We start from the raw sequence: 21,025 nt of genomic DNA on the forward strand, positions 1-21,025 counted from the left end.
CCGGTTGAGAGAATATGTATTTTTTTAGGTTTTTGATTTACGGTATTCTATTAAAATGCAAATGCATTTCATTGTCTTGCACATTTTTCTCACTGTTGTTGATTTTGATTTAAGGCCCATGTTTTAATCCAATGAACTGTTACAGTGTCAGGTTTTTGTTCGTTCTACATGAACATATCTTCTTTTAAGTCATCTGATAATTATTATAGTTATTGTATTGTTCAGCATGCGAGCACTTTCAGGCCTCTTATCTCCTAGCAGACTCTGTTTCCATTTCTACATTTCATTATTTCGCTATTTTTGGTTTTGTGCAGATAAGTAAATAGAAAAGCAAACTATCGAATTGTATAAAAATAGGGAAACTCGTGCGATAGAATTCACCCACTCAAGCTTAGGTATATCTACGTGTGGCAAATCATTGAAGGTTTGACGTATCATTCTTGGCGTGGGCCAGAAATGGTACGTTGGGAAAAATCAAATGTCCAATACAACTGGACAGCCCACTATTGGGTATGAAATATGAACAAGTTTGCAGAGTACCCCAGGGAGGGTATATGCTTTCTGCGGAAATGAAATAGGCCGTGGCTACCGCTATGCCTTTTCATGAGAGGTCACCACCTTTGAAGTGCAGCGGGTAGACTGATAAATGGGGAGCCTCGGTCTTGGTTCATTTATTCCGCTGCCTACACAACCTTCCTGCTGGAGTCTTCGACCGCGCTACGACTGCTAATGCTACGGTCACATTTGCACCGGGGCCCGTAGGGAGTGTAGCCCCGGCCGGGCCCCGAAGACACAAATTTGTCCTGGTGTCCTGGTACCTCACTGTGTTCTCATGATTAGCTCACGGCGTCTATTTTTTTACCGGGTCCCGATTTTAACTCCGAGTTAAAACTTCCAGGGGCCTAAAAATAGCCCGGTAGCCTAAGGGGCCACGTAGGGGTCACGCACGAGAGTTAAAAAAAAACAGCCCGTAAACTACCCGGTCGGGCCCCTTTTTCCAATTGTGACTCTAGCATAAGCGAGCAAAGACTTGGCAGATCGCTCAACGAGTTTCATGCATAAAGAACGATTTTTGTTTGTAAATATTAGACCATGTACCAACCGAATCAAGGTTCACACAGATCCCATTTTTGTCGCTGTATGGCTGCTCAGCGATCGCCGTCTAGTATTAAGAAACGTGGCACAGATACCTAAATTGCGGAAAATTGTGACCTTTTTATCATATGCCCGGCCGTTTTTGTCCGAACTTCCCAGTAGCTAATACCCACTTTCCACTGCAAGGGACACCGCTGAGCGACCATAAAATCAGAAGTACAAATGAATTTCATCGATAAGGAAATTATCATGCAAGTTTCGTGTGTTTTGTTGTCTTTCACTTTTACAGTGCGGACATTATTCAATTCATAAAGCCCTAGGCCGTGCAAATCTATGTTTGGTCGCTAAATTGTCGTGAATTGGCGCCCAACAGGCTGATAGATCATGAAATGTCACTGCATATGGCGCCTTCTATCACTTATTCCCTAGCGCTCTGGATGTTATACGGGTGGGGATGTCGGTTTTATGTTTATAGACCTTTGATGTCGGGAGGCCATATCTGTGAACGAGCTCGATAATTGGGGTCATACGGATATAAGATGCCGTTGGTTGCTGGCCTACATTGTTATTACAATGTGAATGAATGCGGCGGGAAAAACAGCAGATATATATTGTCATTTCTGTTATCTAGTATCATTATTCTCATTCCTTGACTTATGCTTGTAACTCAAATTGACCGTTTGTTAACCAATTCTTATTTATGTGGTGAATTGTAGTATCAGTTGTTATCGTATAATTCTATATGTTATATATTGTTATTTGAATTTCTAATTTATCATCTATTATCATAATCTATCTATTGTTTCTTTATCAAATATTATCATTTTTCGTTATCATCATTATTTCATTTGTCAAAATTGTACTAGATCTAAAAATCAATTCTTGCCTTAGATCGGGATGAATCTCAAACAATCGTCGTGGCTTCTTCTTTACACCACACCCACCTCCAATACGTTTCTTTCTTGTTATTTACGTTTTGTAAATTGCTTTTACTACTAGACTAACTAAATCAAAATTCTTGCAGCCCTTAAAAGCCCTTAATTATCTCCTTACAACGAGAGATTGCGCGTGTAGCACAGGCTACCTTTACTACGTTAAATTAAATGTGGTTAAAATCATATCAAAATTAATGTACAGGTAATGAGTTCGGTTATTACAGACTTAAGAGTTCAAATGTAAGAATATATAGTATTCCGAAAGTCTATCGGAAACTTTGAATCCCATATAATCTAATTGCAGATACATGGACGATTCTTTACGTCAATTATGAATTCTACGCATCTTTCTGGGGGCTAAACACAATAAGTCAATGTAAATAGAAGTGACGGTTACGTCGGAAACAATTGCCGCTGTGACTGGTCCAGTGAATATGTTGCATAATATTCTCGTTTAGAGCGTGTCCTGTCATAATTTAGCTCTTCCGCTTTGTCACAGTTTCTAACACATGAGCTAAGGTGTTCGTGATATCAGTGCTTGGAAATTGTAATAATTCACATGTTGGCAGTCCATGTAATGCTAGGGTCACATTTCGAAACCGGCGCCGGATCGGGCATGTTTCGGGAAGGAAAAGTAGGATATAAAGGACAGCAAAGCGTAGAAAAGGCATGTACTTATTTCTTGATATACACTTTCAATTTTAGTTTTCGTGAACAGCAACGAAATGTATGATATAAAAATACAACAAAGTAAACAAAGCGTTGAAAAAATAAAGCATGTACATGTACATATCTCTTGATATGCATTTTTTTTAATTTTTAGTTATCGCAAGAAGCCGAATGCAGGCTTTGAAATATAACACTAGCTGTAGCATATTTCTAAGGCTGGCTAGCTCCTCTGGCAAAACGGTCCCTCTATTTGTACTATTTTTGACCAACTCAAGATAACGACTAGAGTAATATGAGTTACATCATTTCAGCTTTAGATCATATCTGAGAAGTCAAAAGCACAAATTATTGACGCATTTCAGCCACTCAAACGAATAAACAAATTCTACGATTTTTCACCAACTCAGGGTAGAAACTAAAGAAATACGAGTTACACCATTTTTAGCTTCAGATCATGTCTCAGAAGTCATCAGTACAAATCATTGACGCATTTCAGCCACTCGAAAACATATGACGTCCCGTAGAATAGATGGCAACACTCCTCTACTAGCTGGCTATACATATTGGCCTTTGCGTGGGTGGCGGTTCAACTTTGTAGTGAATATGCTGTCGGTACTTGAGATAGTGCAAATGAGTTTGCGAGTGCCTGTCGAGATAGGCCTGATGTAACTGTCAAAACGTGGAATGCGTCACTCGCCTCTAATTGCTCCCGCGCAGATGATGCGATACCATGTCTCGTAAGAGGAGGATGCGCCAGTATAAGCCGGTTCACGGTTTGAAAAGCGTATGCGTGGCTAGGTGCATTGTGGGTAGGGAGAGTGCCTGAGTGTCGAGATAGGCCTATTGTAACTGTCAAAACTTGCAATGCGTCACTCGCCCCTAATTGCTCTCGCCAAGATGATGCGATATCATGTCGCATAGAAGATAATACGCTAGTATAAACCGTTTCACGGTTCGAAATGCGCATGCGCAGCAAGATGCATAATTATATTTCGTTTTTATGCTGTTTATATTTCAATTAATCACAGTGCTTTACAGGTAAGTGCACTGTAAAATCAATGCAATTCAGTCCCGAGAAAGACTGCAAGTTTGTAGGAACAATAAAGTTTGAGTTTGAAGATGTATTGTGGGTAGTGGGTAAAGTCACTAATATACGCCTACGCCCATTGTGTTTTTTTCGAATATACACTGTGGGTTTTGGTGAAAAAAAGCTTCTAGGCAAACGGCAAACCGTCATCCCCAGAAAGTTCTTGCCAATATCTTTACACCGTTTTCAAACGATTCAAACGACGAAATTTGTAAATTAAGATTGAAACTAAGACTGGAACTTTTTTTCCATCGATCGTATATCATGCTATCATCTTACCTTGAATAAACTCAACCAACTACACTTGATTATAACTGCTCCTCGTCTTGGCCAAATTTGAGTATGACTTCTTTAACGCTAAAATTTATGATTTTGCACGTCCTAGCGTAGACTCGACGTCGCCGCCTGACCATTTTGAATGCACGCTGAAGACCTAAAGACCTATTCACTTTACAAGAGTTGAAAGCTAAAGTAGGTTCCTACTTAACCTCCTTACTCGGAAAGCTTTTAGTCCTCCACGCTCGGAATGCAGCGCTGATTTATCCTATTAGCTTGGCGTACTTTAGACTTCTCTCTTTATTTGACTTGCAAATAAACATTTAGTTTGCGCCGCGTAAATGTATAAACGTCAGACACTTTCTTGAAGAGTTTTAAGAGCCAAATGCTCTTTCTTTTTCTTACAGCACCACTTCAACTGCTAAGTTTTATTGAATGAGATTATGGTAAAGATTAAACCAAGACACCACAGGGGGAGGGGAACTATGTAGTACATTTGTAGGCCTGTACTCTACTGATCCTTGGCAGTACAAATAATTGTAGAATAGACTCTTTGCAACTAAACGCACGGAACGCATCATATAACGCACCAAAAGAATGTACACATATACATGATTTCGAACGTTTTAAATTTTCAATAGTTTAAAAGATTCCAATATTTGGATGTAATTCATTGATCTATCAACTCTGCATTCTACTTCCTGTCACTACGTGAACTCTGCCCTTCACTTCCTGTTGCCCTTCACTTCCTGTCATTCGGTGGTGTGACGTACGATATATAGTATATGGAATAACTGCGGAAACTCAGACACACAAACAAAGCTCCCCTGTAAGCTACCATTCCCATCCACCGGTAGTTATAATAAAGTACCTGTGAGGCTATGCGGCCCAAGGCGTATTAAATCTCTTTTTGTATGTGTGTTTCAAACTGTTATGTGACCTAAAAACATAGTTCCCTAGAGCTCGATTAACATCACAAAATGATAATTAATGTTTCTCTGACGGGATTTTAATTTAGGAAGACGATATTAACCCCAAATCCAGAAAATTGGTGATAGATATAAATTAAATCAATAGCCAGTGCATTGTGAGTGTATGTTGCAGAACAGTCGTACATGTTGGAATCTATTCTTTATCATCGTAGACAGTAAATTGTGTCTGAGCAAATGTAGTCTTCTTAACTTATATAACAAGTTGATTATTTTCACCTCTGAGCATACAGAGATATTGTTTTCGGTACATGTTTGTTTGTTTGTTGTAGCTAATTGACATGGTACCTCAGTTGCAATGTGTTATCAGGAATGTCGAGTTAATAATTGGAATAGAATTTATCACGGGATCTTATGCACCTGGCTTATGGATCTTTCGCCAACATTGCATAAGAAGTCCGACCGTACCATGATACGATTTCTTTTCCGACACGACTATATACAGACAGTACCTATCGTCGGCTATAACTGCCCCCTCTCTCCCATCGAATTCAAGCTTTACAGTTACATGTATCTAGAAACAATATGCTTATACTATTCTTATATACATGAACACGGCCTTATACACGATAATGCAGAAACGTTCTGTGTACGTGCTCCCCAGATGAGGTTTATGCTTCGGTCACATTTGCGCCGGTGCCGGAGTTTAAAAATTCGCGGGGCCCGGCCGTGTCATCAAATAGCCCGGTAGCCGCAGGCTGTCCCACGGGGCCACGCAAGGGTAAAAAAAAAAAGACAGCCCACAAACTACCCGGCGGGGCCCCTTTTTGCAATTATGACCAAAGCATCAGAGGGAGTAATACATTTCATATTCCCCTCCCCACCCATCCCACCCCCTCGTTGCAAGTCAACCTGACGTTAAATCATTGTTGATAGCTGGATAGACGGATATCTGTGCGGGAAACTGATTTTGTCGGCAGCCAATTCCCGGAACACGCATTCCCATCACTCCTGCAGATACGTGGGAGGTTCCTTTCCTTTATTGAATAAGATCCCGTCGGTTCTCATGAATCAAACTGTACGACAAGCGGAACGTGTTATACTTTTTGGCAGGGAACCCGTAGTGCTGTTGTCGAATCCGTTTACGGAGGTATTGTGTTTTGTATGTGAGCGATAGAAGCTTTCGTCTCGGTTATGCGTTAAGTTAAGTTCTCCACTTCAGATACTTGAATAGTAAATAAACATTTATATTCCTTATAGTCTTCGATAAACCAACTCTAACAAATCATACAGCCTCCTACATTTATACAATTACCAAGAAGACAGAGGAAGCCGACAGTATATTTGGCATTTATATGTACAAGTTACGTATATGTATATGATTGTAACCTGTGTTTAGCTCAGTGGGGCAAAAATGTACAATAAAGGTCTTCATTCAATATCTTCAGTGATCTGTCTGTGTTTCTCGGACCAGTCTGTGTTTCCGCCTGTGCTATATATATATATATAGGCATGTTTCCCCACATAATGACGGAAAGGTAGTGACAAAAGGTCAGAGTTGACATGAAGTGACACGAAGTAGAGTTTAGAGTTGATGGAATAAGTCAACCTCAAAACCAGCCTACATGAGACCATATTGACCCCAAATTAGACCTTCATTTCCTGTCAGTCTGTGGTTACATCATTTCTCCCTTCACTTCCTGCCACTCTAGTGTATTCAAATTCCAACGGACACACTGGCAAATACACGAATAGACACACCGAAAACGAAACCTTCGTACACCGACCATGCCAACAACAGATACATTAACCTGGGTCATGGCCCCCTTCCTAGCTACAATATGACATTCATGCTGGAAAATAACATTATCGTGAGATATGTAAAAAATACTGAAAAAAACTGAAATAATGAATCATAACAATTTTAGAATTGATGTAAAGGAAACGGGGTATGAAAATGATTTAGATTCCGGTAATTAAACTACAGGGATAGAAACAAGTCAGGAAATTGAGACGGAAGTGTTAATTATAGTTATGATAAGTCCCGGAAATTGTGCGATATTGGCAATTTCCTTCTGTGAATTGTCATTGTCGAGTACAATTTATGTTTCTTGACTTCGCTACTTAAACGCTGAAGGGGTGAAGGGGAACCAGTATAGTGCATCATTGTAATTTCAGGAGGAGGAGAGAGAAGGGAGCAATTCTGAAGGACAAATCAGAACATATATCAGTCGACCTAACATGATTTGCATATCATGGTATCTCTAAGCCAGTGATAGTTATTATAGGTTGTGGCATATTCGAATTTATTCGAATATCTTAAATTCGAGTGCTTATTCTGAATAGATGCACAATACGGATGTATTGTGGGTAATATGTCAAAGGTAAATTTGAAGACCCCTAACTTGTAAACAGTTCTAGTCAAGACCATGCTTATAACATGTCCAGATAAGTTTTGTTGAAATCTCAGGGCCTTCAACTTTGACGAGTCCCTCAAAATGCAGCTCGCTGCGTATTCGCAATTTCATCTGCGAACCCCATTAGCAGATATGACGTCCGGAGCCCCTCCTTTTACTACATTGTATAGCCAGCGTGATTTCTAATTCAGATTCCTGACAAGATTATGCTGTTTAACAACTCAAGAGGCGCCTCGACTCGTCAATGATGCTTTTTTTACAGCGGTGTTATTGCGGACATACCAGCTACTTCATAGGTACTAATTCTGCTGATGGACAATGAAATAGACCATGGTTCCTTTTATTACGGTAGCTCGTACAACTCGGTAGCTCACGTTTCGCAGGAGATACAAGGGAACAGTACACAAACCATGTGCTATGTTTTTATGGATGAGCTGATGTAGGAAAAGCCTGTAATAAAAACTCCTGTTTCGTTTGGAGTTTATGGTGGCCTGGTGTACGTGGTCAACGCCATGGGCGCGTCTTCAAAAGCTAAAGGTGCTAATATAACTAGAGTTCCAACACCTCACACCTCCGTAAGATATTGAATTTCTTGTACAATACAAGTACTAAAGTACTAATAACATATATAGTTACAGTACTAGACTTCTAACACCCCATACCTATGTAAGATAGATCTTTTCGTATGTTTTGTTCAATTGTAGTTAATGAATTCATTGATTATGTAAATAAAGTTTTAATAAACATTACATGTGTTCATTGATCACTTCCTGTCACTCTACGCTAATCGTTACTAGCATATGAAAGATATATGACTGCTTAAGTAAAGACAAACATATTACCTAAAATAATACCTCCCCGTGAATAAGTAGCCTTTGACCCATGACCTGGAATGTCTATCAGCTGTCAACCAAGATTGATAAATGACTAATTCGACCAACTATGAACTCCACTTCCTGTCCACCTACTAGATACCCATTAGATCCAGCAGTCAGTTTTCCGGTGCTTCTAATTCTGTAAATTCTTTTGAAATTGGCTTTATCCGTGTCTTTAGCCACTAGCCCCATCGTCTACTTCTGTCGTCTAATCATCTTGACCAAGGTTATGTCTATAATGATAATAACATTTGCACATCCATGCTCCATTGGGTTAAGTACAGCCATAAAAGTACAGTAGCAACAAAACGAGACAATGACTGTACTTGTAATGCAAACCTTAAAAATGGGTTCTAAAATACGCAATAAAACAGTTGAAAGGTAGTTGATGCTACCTGAAATGTCTGACCGTTTCGCCACGAGGAGGAATCATTCTAAAATGAGCTTACTCAAATAAAATGTTATATTCCTTTGACCTATAGCTATAGGGCGTTATGAAAGAAACTATGATGTACAATAGGGTACAACATTGTGCTACCCTTTACTAAGAGCAGTAGTTTTCATTTCATAATAGGGAGAAAATGGAGTGTTCGCGGTGGTTTAAAGTTCGCGCTTAAAACAATAGCAGCTCTACAGCCATAGGTGTCCAAAAAGTTTAGCGGTTCATGGTTTTAACTCCGCGCAGAAGTGAAAAGTTCGCCTCAAAAATCGCCAACATAAAACCACCGCGAACATTTCAATCTGCATTTACAGTACTGCAGCCAGCAGTACGGAGAGTGCACAACCGTGTCTCAGGCTAGATGCCAAATAAGGTTATTCTAAATTAACCTCTTGTACTAAGTTGTAGGGAACATCTGGTGCCAATGTGCAGGTTTTAGAACCCAGCAACTGTAGTGAATACTAATTATGTCCCCCGCTATACTCTTAGATGATAAGCTGGTAGAATCTAGTCACTGTTGAAGAATGCTAACAAGAGTCCGTAGGACACACTTGCAAACCTCCTTGAATTAATTATGGTGTTTGCAGTGTGGGTCGATGTTTTAACTACCAACAAGCAAAAATTCAACCAAATTCATAGAAAGGATCTTGAGTTATATAGCTACGAACACAGAAACACACTCAGACAAAAACAGTCCCACTGTTGGAGGTCACTGACCTCCTTCACGGAGGTAATAAGAAGGTTCACGGTTTGAGCTACGCATGCGCAGCATGATGTATTGTGGGTGAGATACAAAAAAAGACGTCTGAGCATCGTACTGAGTTGATGGCATATCACGCATTGCCCAGTCAAGAACTGCTAAACGTTTTCAGGCCTTAGCCTTTGACCTCACGCATGCGCATACGCAGATTAAATCGTGAACCAGCTTGTTCTATCCCCTTCTTAACCCTTGGCTCGGGCACTAGCAGTCTAAACACGTCATACACACTCCTCTCGTGCAGTATTGATTTTAGATGAGGCTGAAATCCCTCCGGCTCTATTTCAATGGACGAAACTGTCGTCTGATATTGCTGTAATATGATGAACATACGTCAAGCAGAACTTCATCCAACCGCATCATTTACAGCAGGGTCGGTACAAGTGTTCATGTACGTCATAGCTTTTCCATCAATCATCCAGCCTCCCCTTGAACTTCACCGAGGCTCTGTAAAATCAATGTCTATGTCTGTGAGGCATCAGAAAAAAATATTGTGTTTACGGTTTCGGTCCTAAAAAACAGAGTGGGTAGGTACTAGGTATAGATTTTCCTTTTCTTTTCTTTAAATTTCAGCCGAAGTGATCCAACAAACACAGTTTAACAGTGTAAAACTGGAATGCATCAACTAGGGCGCTAGTGTTTTCAACATGAATTTGTTATTGTACAGATACACATTGTACAGGAATAAGTACTGAACAAAGAAGTAGTGTTTACTACACATTCCTTTCTCAACTGTTTGAAGATTTAATCTGTTAAGAGAGTGTAGAATATAAAACTATATAGATATAATAATATAGAAAGTTGCGTTACTTCTTGGATTCCATTTTGAATTTTAATCACTCAGATGTCAGATCAAAAATGTGATGTCCCTTGCTGGAGGTCGATCGAAAAAAAGGCTAGGGTTAGAGGGGTTTGGCTAGGGTCGTCCGGGTAACCGGGAACAGCATTTTTCCCTAGGCCTTACTCTAATCATTATGTCAATTGTCTGTGACGTGAAATACATATCGTAATATCGATTTTCGTTGTCGTAGTTCACTCTGATATATGACTTACGTTTTTATGCTTGCACAACAATATTGACTTTCCGATCGTAGAATTTGATCCCAATATCGTCCATCGTGAGAGAGATATTAGAAACATAAATCTGTAACTGAATCAACAGGACGTTAATATAACGGACAATTATATTAAATGGAAATGTCATTAGATAATGTAGATAAACCATCTGTAATATCGTATGGCCACGGGTGTGTAAAAACATGATTCAGTACAATAAAGTCAAGAATGTACCTGAAACTTTAAACAACCGCATCATCAGCAATAAGCAAGTTCACGGATCAAACTGCGCATGCGGAGCGAGATGCATTGTGGTCGATACGTCAAAGTTCAAGGTCCATGAGACATACAAAAACGTGTCTTGGCATACATCAAAAGCATTATCTAGGCTGTTTACAAGTTAGGAGCCTTAACCTTTGACATATTACCTACATTGCATTTTGCTGAGCATGCGCAGTTTGATCTATGGGTCGGCTTTTTGTCATGTGCTACATATCCATAAGCCTTGTCTTAGCTCACGTCTCTACTTGTGCGAGGCATCGAGGCGTCTTTTAACTCCAAGGTTGACAAAAGTTTTCCAAGAAAGGGAGACTGTCATCATAATAAATGCCCCAAGTCTTTGACCGGCTGATTAAAAGTTTCTCAGTTTTCTTCTAAAATATATCATCAACACGTAGTTTGTCATCGTAAATGTAAAGAATGACCCTATGTGTCAATTTATAGAGGCTATCATTCAAGCCCTGTCTCTTACAAGGGAGCTTTTGACGCTGTCTAGTCGACAAGACTTGCAGTCTGGACAACAAGCGCCACTTTGTCGATCGTGTGCATGTATACGTGCAACTTGAAACGTCACTATCTTAACGGTTTACGTAAGATCTTTCGAAAAAATATCTCGTGTGAGGGGAGTTTAGGACAAGATTAAAACACGTGCACGCGCACACATACACCAACAAACACTCATATGCATGCACACACGTACAAGTACATACATACACACATGCATACGAACACACGCGAACACCTTAAGCAATGCAAGAGCTTCGGGATTTAGTGATCTTAGGTGAATATGAACACAGACTCATGACGCATGCCCGTAGACGACTTCTTCGATCAGCATTTTGCCTCTTATAAGCATTGCACTCCATTTCGACGGTTTTCTCGTGCAACTTTGTTGGCAGGTTACTAAGCTCTCTGGCTATTTTTAATCCAAGTGCCACTACAAAAAATCAGAAGGTGCAAGTGCGTATGTATGATCGATCGTTCGCTATAGCTAAGTCGTTGAAATCCTCACCGTTTCACTATAGCCTGGGCGCCAGGCTGGTTATAGTTCACAGGAGTGGAGTATAGGATTGCCAAGATTTGGAAGACACCCACGCTATCGTTTCACAGGATTTCTTCACCTAGACACTATGCCATTTATAGCCGGCCGATTAATTAGATATTGCAGCATCTCATAATGTATTCATCCATCTTTTCTCTTTCAAGCGTCTCTATCTCCGGGTTTATCATCTATGACCTTGGAGGCGGACACGTCTCTGAGCAAAAGGTCACTAATTCAGGTATGCACCCAGGGTCCCGGATATGATTCTTATGCCACACATGTACAGTGTTCTAGCCTATTTAAGACTAACCTGTACTTGTAGAAGGCGTTTTTAACGTATTATTTACTAAGAGAAATCTTGGATTGATGAGACAGTGTAGGGTGAAACCTTCAGATTTGGTAAAAAAAGAAGATTTTTATCCATTTTTAAGCTTGTGAAGACCCTTATTCAAAGTGGTCAGTCCCTAAATTGACGTTATCAGAAAACTAAATGGCGACAATGTTTGAAACGTCGAAATCTTCCGCCGTATGGAATTTTTTGATACTTGACATATCGGGCTACTGTGTGGGGTGAGTTGTCATGACCTGGAATGTTCACGAATGATATTATTATCCCTAAAATGTGCCTGTTCTTACATTATTTTTAATACAGATTTTGATTGGTGGGATGACCCGTATCTCTATGTCTAGACGTGCCATCACATTTCGCGAGACGTATGATGGCATCAAATCTCGAGGCATCAAATCTCGCGAGACTTAAGCAGTGATCAGGCAGCTAAGCCAGCTAATTTTGACGGATGTCCTTTTCTTTATCTGTTAGATCCTTACTTGTAGGTTACAGTGGTGATTCAATTACAAAGTGACAGATTTGGCACGAACGGTAATTGGGTAACACATGAACTGATCATGTCTTAGATTGCAACAATTGATAGCTGAATACGGAAACTACTTCGGATGTTATAGTAATGTTTTTGTGTGGAATGTCGATTTTCTGCCTTGAAAATTGACTAGATTGGTCCTGAAACCCAATTTAGATTGATTCGAACGTTTTTGGAGATTTTTTTAGCTGTGAACCAATTCTGGACTGTGAGCAATTTAGATAAAGTCGTTTGATAATGACGGGTTTACCTATAAATGGAACAGGATCTAACTAATTAAAGTTAAGTAATTAAGTAATGGCCGTTTTTCCTGGTCTGTGTATACCACAAAATCTCTTGTGAAAAGGCAGGGTGATGTACAAAACTTTTGTTAAAGATGGCGTCAAGTGCGAGGGGGAACACAAACGTTGCATTTTCATATTGCGTGCATGAGCAACACGTCTCATCTCGTCATAGTCACTGATCTGACGACATCATAGCAGCGAATTCGGCGTAATTGATCTGAAATATGGAAAGTAATATGAATGTTCTACTATCTTGTAGTATATATAACTACTATTAATTCGTATACTGAAAACAATACAGCTAGATTAGATACCCTTGAATATATGAAGCAAAGTCAGTTCCAACACAAAAATGGGGACATTTTCGACTGTCCAACTCCAGTCTTTGTCAACGATTGAACAACCCACCGACGTTACCCTTTTCAGGGAAAACACGTGATGCAATGAGCAGTGGATCAAACGTTTCATTTGCATATCGTGATGTCATAGAAGCGGTGGACTGCTCATTCTTTGCCAAGACTGGAGTTGGACAGTATTTTCGGATAATTTGGAAAATCCCAATTTATGTGTTTAGATATTACAGTTCAACTTTCTTCTTTTGACAAAGATACAGCAGGAAAAATTCTGTATTCTCTAGCAAATGTTTTGACCTCTTCTGTAGAGGTCGTTCACAACTCCGAGTACGCATGCGCAAAGTCAGAGGTAGAGACCCCTGAACAGTTTCGTCACGACCATTGCCTAGATTTTCTTCATGTCCAGACGTATTCTGTTTATGTGTCTTTGTTATCAGGGGCCTTGACCTTTGACATATTGCCCACAATACATGTCGCTGCGCTTCCGTACTTGGAATCGTGAAGGACCTTATACCTTTCCATCCCCGTCCTTGTCGGCCAGCCGGACCATGTCCTCCACATCCTCGTCTGTCAGCTGCTGACCCAGACACGTCATCACGTGACGTAACTCTTCCGCACTGAGGAAGCCGTCGCCGTTCTTCAAAACAAACAAGAGTTCGAAGATCTCATACCTCCGTAAGATTGTCGTATGTCTTGTTTGCTCGTAGTTCATTAATTTTGTAAATGAGGTTTTGATTCATATCACATGTGTCTATTGATCACTTACTCTAACTCTACGGTGACTACGGAAATCTATTTAGAAGCAAAAACACAAGCAAAAAAAATGCCTTCCCGTGAATTAGTAGCCTCTTCCATTGACCCAATGACCTGTAATGTCTGTCAGATGAGCTTAATATTAAGCTTAATCATACGTACTATGAACTCCACTTCCTTTCACTCTCCTAACTGACAACTTGATGGTAACGAGTACCATTCTACTATAATAGTTCTAGGAAAATACGAATTTTAAACACATCAAGCCTACTAGGTTGATAACACTGGTACTCAGATACATGCCTATTTCTTGTTCTGTGAATTAATCTGCTGTCAAGCCCTAACAAGGCTCACCGTGTCAAATACTCTGAAGGCTTCACTGATGACGTCAGAAGCGTCTATCTTCTCCTTTCTTTTCTCCATCATGGTGAGAAATTCCAGGAAATCGATCTTCTCGGTCTTGCCCAGGTCAGCTCTCTCCATTAGGTCCTTATATAAGAAGAAATCGAAGATGTCATTCCTCCATGAAATGTTTTGGCACGCTCAACGCTGGTACAATAGCGCCCTCTACTGAATATTTCTCAGATTGCACGTCGTGACAAATTTCTAACCTTGTGTGATTCATTAGCACTGGTGTTAGTCAACATCAAGTCAATTTTATGGATGCCATCCACGCGCGTTTAGATTTTTGCCTGATTTTGCGGGGATCAAAACAAAACAAGAAAAGTAGTTCCTCTCAAATTCGGCGAAGGTCAACAATTAAGTACCGAAAGTGGGAAGATATGTATATATGAAATTCTATCTTTTCTGTTATGACATTTCTGTTATGACACTGTTGTAGCCTTGAGTGTAGTTGGTAAGTAATACTCTAGTGTCACTTTGTGCACTTCTTGAATACAGGAATAAAAGACTTTGATACCATGTTTTAAGGCTTCAAAATCTTGTTTCAACGCTAATGGTCTCTATTTTGGAAATTTAGGCATCTTGGGATTTTTTGCCCATCTTGTTTTTTTGCGTTCTTGTATTAAATTTCAAGTCTGCAGAGGATGTCATCCATGACATTTACTTGCTGTGGCTTTACAGAATCTAAAACTTAACTTGTGTATTTACCGTAAGATGATCATTGGTACAGATTTGTCCGATACTTTCCAGCACATCCCCCAGCTGGGCCACAGTGACAGTACCGTCTCTGTCCTGATATGTAGTGAACGCTTCTCTCAACTCCACTATCTGGTCAGCGCTAAAATCGAATATTTCTTCTGTAACACACAAAATGGAAGACCAGGGAGGTCTAATTTCTAATTTGTTAATCCTAGATTTGAAGTCAATCCATTGATCTGAATAGACATGAATGGGAGTTAAAAAGTCTGTCTTTTAAGGGATATATTATAATGTTTAAATTTACAGACACCGACCAGGACCTCTAGCTACCGGAAGAATCGCCGATTTTGCCAGATCACGTGTCTCTGCCCTGACATATAGCATGGCTTCTCTGGACTTCAGGATGACAACATTATGATAAAAGCTTGATGTTCATGCTATGGAAGCTGAAGGTGCGATTGATTGTGTGTGAATCAGGAGCATTTCTGTGCATATGGTCTTCAGCACCAAGGACAGGTGACTATGCGACTGTCAGAGAAGCCCGGCCTTCAATGACTAGATGGGATTTCTTCTTCTTTGGGTTGGGTAGCCTGGTGCTGGGAATGCAGCTGTCCATGGGAAGAAGGAGAACTGTCTGTACGCTTTATTTATACAAGAAATGATCCTGTAGTTAAGTAGGAAAGTTGAGTGTTCAAGTGGCCATGGTCGACGGCGTACGGCTACAGCTAACGAAAGGACATCTATGGAATGTTTTGTGAATTGGAAATGCTACACACAATTACATGTAACACCACCAAGAGGGGTAAGTCTTCAAACATGCACATGTAGCTATTCTACAATTGTTGCGGTTGTCATCCTGTACTATAAAATGTATAAGTAGATACAAATATGTGACTTAATGATCGATTGCAGCTTTCGATCAAAAGCCAGTCGTATATCGTATATTTTATAAAGCAGTACCTCTACCGTACATTCTTCTACTAACGGTAATTAAGATGCAATATGGGAATTGTTTCTAAAAGGGCTTCTCTAATTTGATGTATAGCGAAAATTCAACAATCGTTGTGAAATATGGACAAATGAAAAGGAATTGTACCTAAATTTTCCTTTTCCTCAGTCTTCTGTATCGGCGGTAGTACCTTCTTTGCAGTTCGCCACATTTCATATGTCGGGGTTCCTCTCTTTCTTTCTACTACAACAAATAAGAACTGTTCCATCTAAACATCGCATTTCTGACGTCATAAACCGACAATTGCTTGCTATCAATATTAGCCTTACTCAGGAAGTAAGGGCCTATTCTAGAGCATGTGTTATAATTCAATACACCATGTTCTGGAACTTGACAAAATGACTACATTGTAAAATGTGCGACAACACCTCCTGTTGATTTGTATACAAACAGCACCTGAGAACAGAAAGTTTTAAAAAGTCATGATGTACGAATGAAGTACATAAATCTTTTTCCTTCACTAAGTATATCGACACACAAAATCGTTGCAAACATTATGATAATTGAACGTTTTAATTTAATTGAATTTCTTGTACCCATAGCTCACAATACACAGTCATATACATACACGAAGTCGCAGTGTTGCCACTGAGTTTAAAACATTGTACAAGGATTAATGACTGAAAAGTTTCATCAAAAGGAGATTTGCAGTGATGTCAACTTGAACTGAATGTCTTACCTGGTACTGAATTCAATAAATCATTTGGATACTTGTGGATTTCATATTGTACTGTGCTCTGTTATATTTCTACCTACTAAATTCCATCTGAACTCGAAGATACAGCTCGCTTTACACAGGGCTGCCCCGTTTGCTTCGTACCAAACTTCGTCCATTTTTCTCGTCAATTCCAGACACCCTGGAAGGTCGCCTAGCGGAATTTCCCGGCAAGTCAGGCCACATGCCTTGGAATGTTGATATATGCATCTCTTCAGTTTCGTCCTCCTCTCTCTATGTGCCAATAGAAACAAGGAACTCGGCTGAAATTTTAAATAATGAACAATATTAGGCTCACTCCTGGAGCTTCGCCAAAACATAATACGCCAAATTTGACCCCCAACCTTGGCACGACTTACTGTCAACTAGTTACAAACTATTACAGATCGCCCGTCCTCTCTCGAACATCCCGAATGTTTTGAACATTTTGAAGCATTTGGCTGTCGCAGCCAACTTGTATGTAGCCAACCTTCCAAACAGATCTCCAACCCAATGTCTCCCAGTTTAATGCACTCCTGTGTATCTAAACTGTAGCTGTGCATACCTGAGAGGTGCTGCACTAGAGACATCTCAAACCCACCGTTCCTCAAAATGGCGAGTTTATGTAACCCGGCGGATCAATGTTAACGGAGGTTACCTTTTTGTCTAGTAGTTTTCCAACAGTCTGGAACAGCGGCAGACATGCGCATCGTGTGTACAGCAGGTCAGACCCAAGGATCAGGTCGAAGGTCCCGTGCGTGGCCTCGAACTGGTCCAGCCCCTCCCCCCACTTCAGATGCGCACTGCGTGGTCTGTCTGTGGGATATAGATCGTACAAATATACACTCAAAAATCACCATTGTGGTATTGTTTTCGGCGTGTCTGTTTGTCTGTCTGTGTGTGTTTGCGAAACTATATCACGATACGCTGTATAAAGGCACGTCACAGCATAGAGTGACAGAGAGTGAAGGCAAAAGTTCAGAGTTGTGGGAGTGACAAGAGGAAGAGTTCAGAGGTGGTAGGTTTATCAACCTTGGCTGACAGCTGACAGCTGACAGCCATTCCAGGTCATGGCCATATGGTCAATGGAAAGAATACTAATTCAAAGTTAGTTTTAAAACTTACTCAAATTACGTAATTCAGTCATTCTTACCTTTGTATTACTTGACTGCCATGTTCTTCCAGTGTATCTATGTACAATTTCGTCAAGAAACCAAATATACCTTTCTGGTGCTCTAAATCACCTGCTAAGTCTGTAAAATTTTCCGCAGTGTTCATGCTCAGCAGACGTTTAACTCTTGTATCCTGGTCTGACAGGAGGACGCTTCTTCCGGGAATGTGGGATATCCTGGAAGCGAGGATCCCCACCAGTCCCGTCCCCGCCCCTAATTCCAGGACAGAAGCCACGCCCCTCATGACGTCATGTCGGAGGTAGAGGTAAGAACAAAGAACCTGGATATAATAAGATTCGGAGACGTCATATCTTTATGGAACATTTAGATGTTTTGTAGATTTTATGCCAATTACTTCTACATTTGCATATAATATTTGCATGGTGATGCGTTTTTGGTAGCAGTTAATGTTCATTAAATTACATATGTCACAAGCCACCTAGACAGAATATGCCGGCATTGTCTTATCATCTTTCTGTAATATGATACGTATAAGAATTGATAAGTGTACAATCAACGTGTTACTGCTTTTCTTGCCCAAGTGATATATGAGTTAAATATCATAATTTATACAAAATTGAATTGAATCACATCCTAGAAAATGTTGGTATGCAATTCCCTATACCTTCGCTAGGGGCCAGATCCTCTCACCCAATGCAGATCCCCCTGAGGACGGATACAAAGACAGGTTTTATTTCTTCGAAAACATTTTTAAAAAAAGAGAAAAAGAAAAGAGGGTGGGATTTTAAATCAAAATTTCCAAAGACAACTGTCAGAAACGACGGTGCCTGACAACTTCCCTGGCTGACTGGAGCTTATCTGGCTAGCTTGTACGATTTTAGCACCGTGGAGATCTGCTTGGAGATTATACACAATATACTAGTAGTGTGAAGATTTGGGCAGTGTTAATCTGGCGTCTATAATTTTTTCTGCAAAATCTTGTGTACTAGTTAACTACAATGTACGAAGAGATTCACGAATTGAACTGCGCATGTGCAGGGAAGTAATATGTCAAAAGTGAAGACCCCTAACTTGTAAACAGTTTTTTCAACTTTCTAGGCCATGTCTGATACCTGTCCAGACGTGATTAGTATATGCCTCATGGACCTCTACCTTTGACATATTACCAACAATGCATTTCGCCACTCATGCGCAGTCGGGACCATGAACCACCTATTAGGGACACTTACATGTCGCGACGTTCAGGCGAATGTTGTGATGACCGATTGCAATAGTCTCTAGCTTCAGAGCTGGCCTAAGAGAGGATAGTAACGCGGATTAAAGGGGTACCAAGATAGCTGAAAGAAAAAAATGGAATGCTTGTTAAAAAAGAAAACTGTTCATCAATTGATAATGAGCACCGCTCATCTTTCGAGATTTTCTATAAAAAATATTCTAATACATAGTTTACAAACTGTGGGCATCTCTTGTACATATTGTGCAATTGTAATGGGTCTTACCAACCATTTTCTTCAGTCCCTTCAGTATTGGTTTGATTGTAATCGTGATTCTATGAGTAAGGCAACAAACTAGGTATACCTATGCATGTCTTACCCATCTTGATCTGTCTCTAGTAGATGTCTTTCCTTTTCTGTGAGGTTTTCTCGATCTGTCTTATCAGTCTCCATCGGGAAAAATATCTGAAGTTTGAAAAAGAAATATCATAACTGGAGTTTCGCGTTTTGAACTCTGACAATGTACAATGGTTTGAAATGCTCACGCTGAAGCAGTCTTGTTGTGACGATTTAGGCCTGTGTCGGAGAAGCTTTCTTGCAGTGACGATTCAGCTCTTCGTAGTATAAGCTTTTACGCAGTGACGATTCAGGATTTCGTAGACAGCAAACAAAAAGGACCCACCCACACAGGAATGCACCAATAAAATATCTTGAAGATCCTTAGCCTTCATCTAACTGATGTGTGTTTTCTCTAGTGGTTCTTTTTATTGTGCAGTTATTTAATTTTTCTTCCCTCAGTCGTCTCCAGTAATCAGATTCCGTCTCCTGAGGAAATCACCTCTTGTACTTACACCGGATCCACTTGAATTTAAATTACATCATACGTCACCCGCGCGAACCTTCAGTCTAGACATGTCATGTTAGGAAACATTACTAAGAAACACCATGCTCTATGAATGAATATTCACACACTATTACAATCAAAAAATTGTTTATTTCATATCTATATTTCTAAATATTTCGTGTATGGAAGATTTGGTTTCGGTGTGTCCCGGTGATTGTGTTATTGTGCGCTCGTACTTATCAATAGAGTGGCAGGAAGTGAGGGGAAAGATGACATCAGTAACCGCAAAGGCCAGAGTTGTCTGCACACGTTTTGCGTACAGTTGTACTCACCATTTTTTTCTTAATGAAGCAAGCATAAATGACTGAATACAGACAAGATGGTGACGCCTTTTTGAGACCATAGGGACAGTGGGTTATCATCCCTAACCGTTTCGCCAATACGACGCCACGCAGATGTTTTATAGCATCGTCGGACAGAGAATGTATGTAACGTTACTCACCAGTTTGGAGGAGGGTAGAGAGGCTGCCATGGTTCCAGCATGGAAACAGAGAGGGCGGGAGCACGCATTACCGGCTAGACGTTGTGTCCTTAGAAAAGGCACTTAACACGACTTTCCCCACTCCAACCGGGTGTAAAAATGGATACCTTATATCAGTTGGGGAGGTAAAAGGCCGCCGAAGTAGAGGTATAGGCTCCACCTTCCAATCCAGTATCCTAGACACTGTAGATAGCAGCCCACTACCCCTACGGCCTCAAAAAGAATATGAGGCTACCTTTTACCTTTACCAAGTCGAAGGGAAGGCCAATTTTGCAAACGAACAGACGGTCCACATTCTCTTCTTTCTCCTCCCGGTCCCGTTTGCTCCGCCCCATCACAGCAGACACTTTACCATAATTACACGT

At 40.3% G+C, this 21,025-nt stretch overlaps 2 protein-coding genes and 1 long non-coding RNA gene across 4 annotated transcripts in view; 1 reads left to right on the forward strand and 2 right to left on the reverse strand.

Annotated features, from left to right (window-relative positions):
• The window catches only part of LOC136421219 (uncharacterized), a 49,529-nt gene that overhangs the window by 21,785 nt on the left and 6,719 nt on the right, over positions 1-21,025 (forward strand). Inside the window, exon 1 of one of the 2 annotated variants that reach the window (XM_066408410.1) lies at positions 18,256-18,365. The exons of the other annotated variant lie outside the window; for it this stretch is intronic. The gene's annotated coding sequence lies outside the window, so the exon portion shown is untranslated. Of the gene's footprint in view, positions 1-18,255; positions 18,366-21,025 lie in introns of those variants that run through there. 2 annotated transcript variants of the gene reach the window in all.
• Positions 13,071-14,609, reverse strand: LOC136421220 (calmodulin-beta-like). The gene is made up of 3 exons (XM_066408411.1): positions 14,479-14,609; positions 13,886-14,008; positions 13,071-13,235 (listed from the first exon to the last, which is right to left on the reverse strand). The coding sequence occupies exons 1-3, from the start codon at positions 14,605-14,607 to the stop codon at positions 13,191-13,193; spliced, it is 297 nt and encodes a 98-aa protein (XP_066264508.1). The 5' UTR covers positions 14,608-14,609; the 3' UTR covers positions 13,071-13,190.
• On the reverse strand, positions 18,277-19,356 carry LOC136421221 (uncharacterized). Its single transcript, XR_010753401.1, has 3 exons — positions 19,291-19,356; positions 18,726-18,766; positions 18,277-18,380 (listed from the first exon to the last, which is right to left on the reverse strand). It is a non-coding gene; the product is annotated as an uncharacterized lncRNA (long non-coding RNA).

This window comes from Branchiostoma lanceolatum, chromosome 15 (genome assembly GCF_035083965.1).
Source record: "Branchiostoma lanceolatum isolate klBraLanc5 chromosome 15, klBraLanc5.hap2, whole genome shotgun sequence".
Classification (NCBI taxonomy): domain Eukaryota; kingdom Metazoa; phylum Chordata; class Leptocardii; order Amphioxiformes; family Branchiostomatidae; genus Branchiostoma; species Branchiostoma lanceolatum.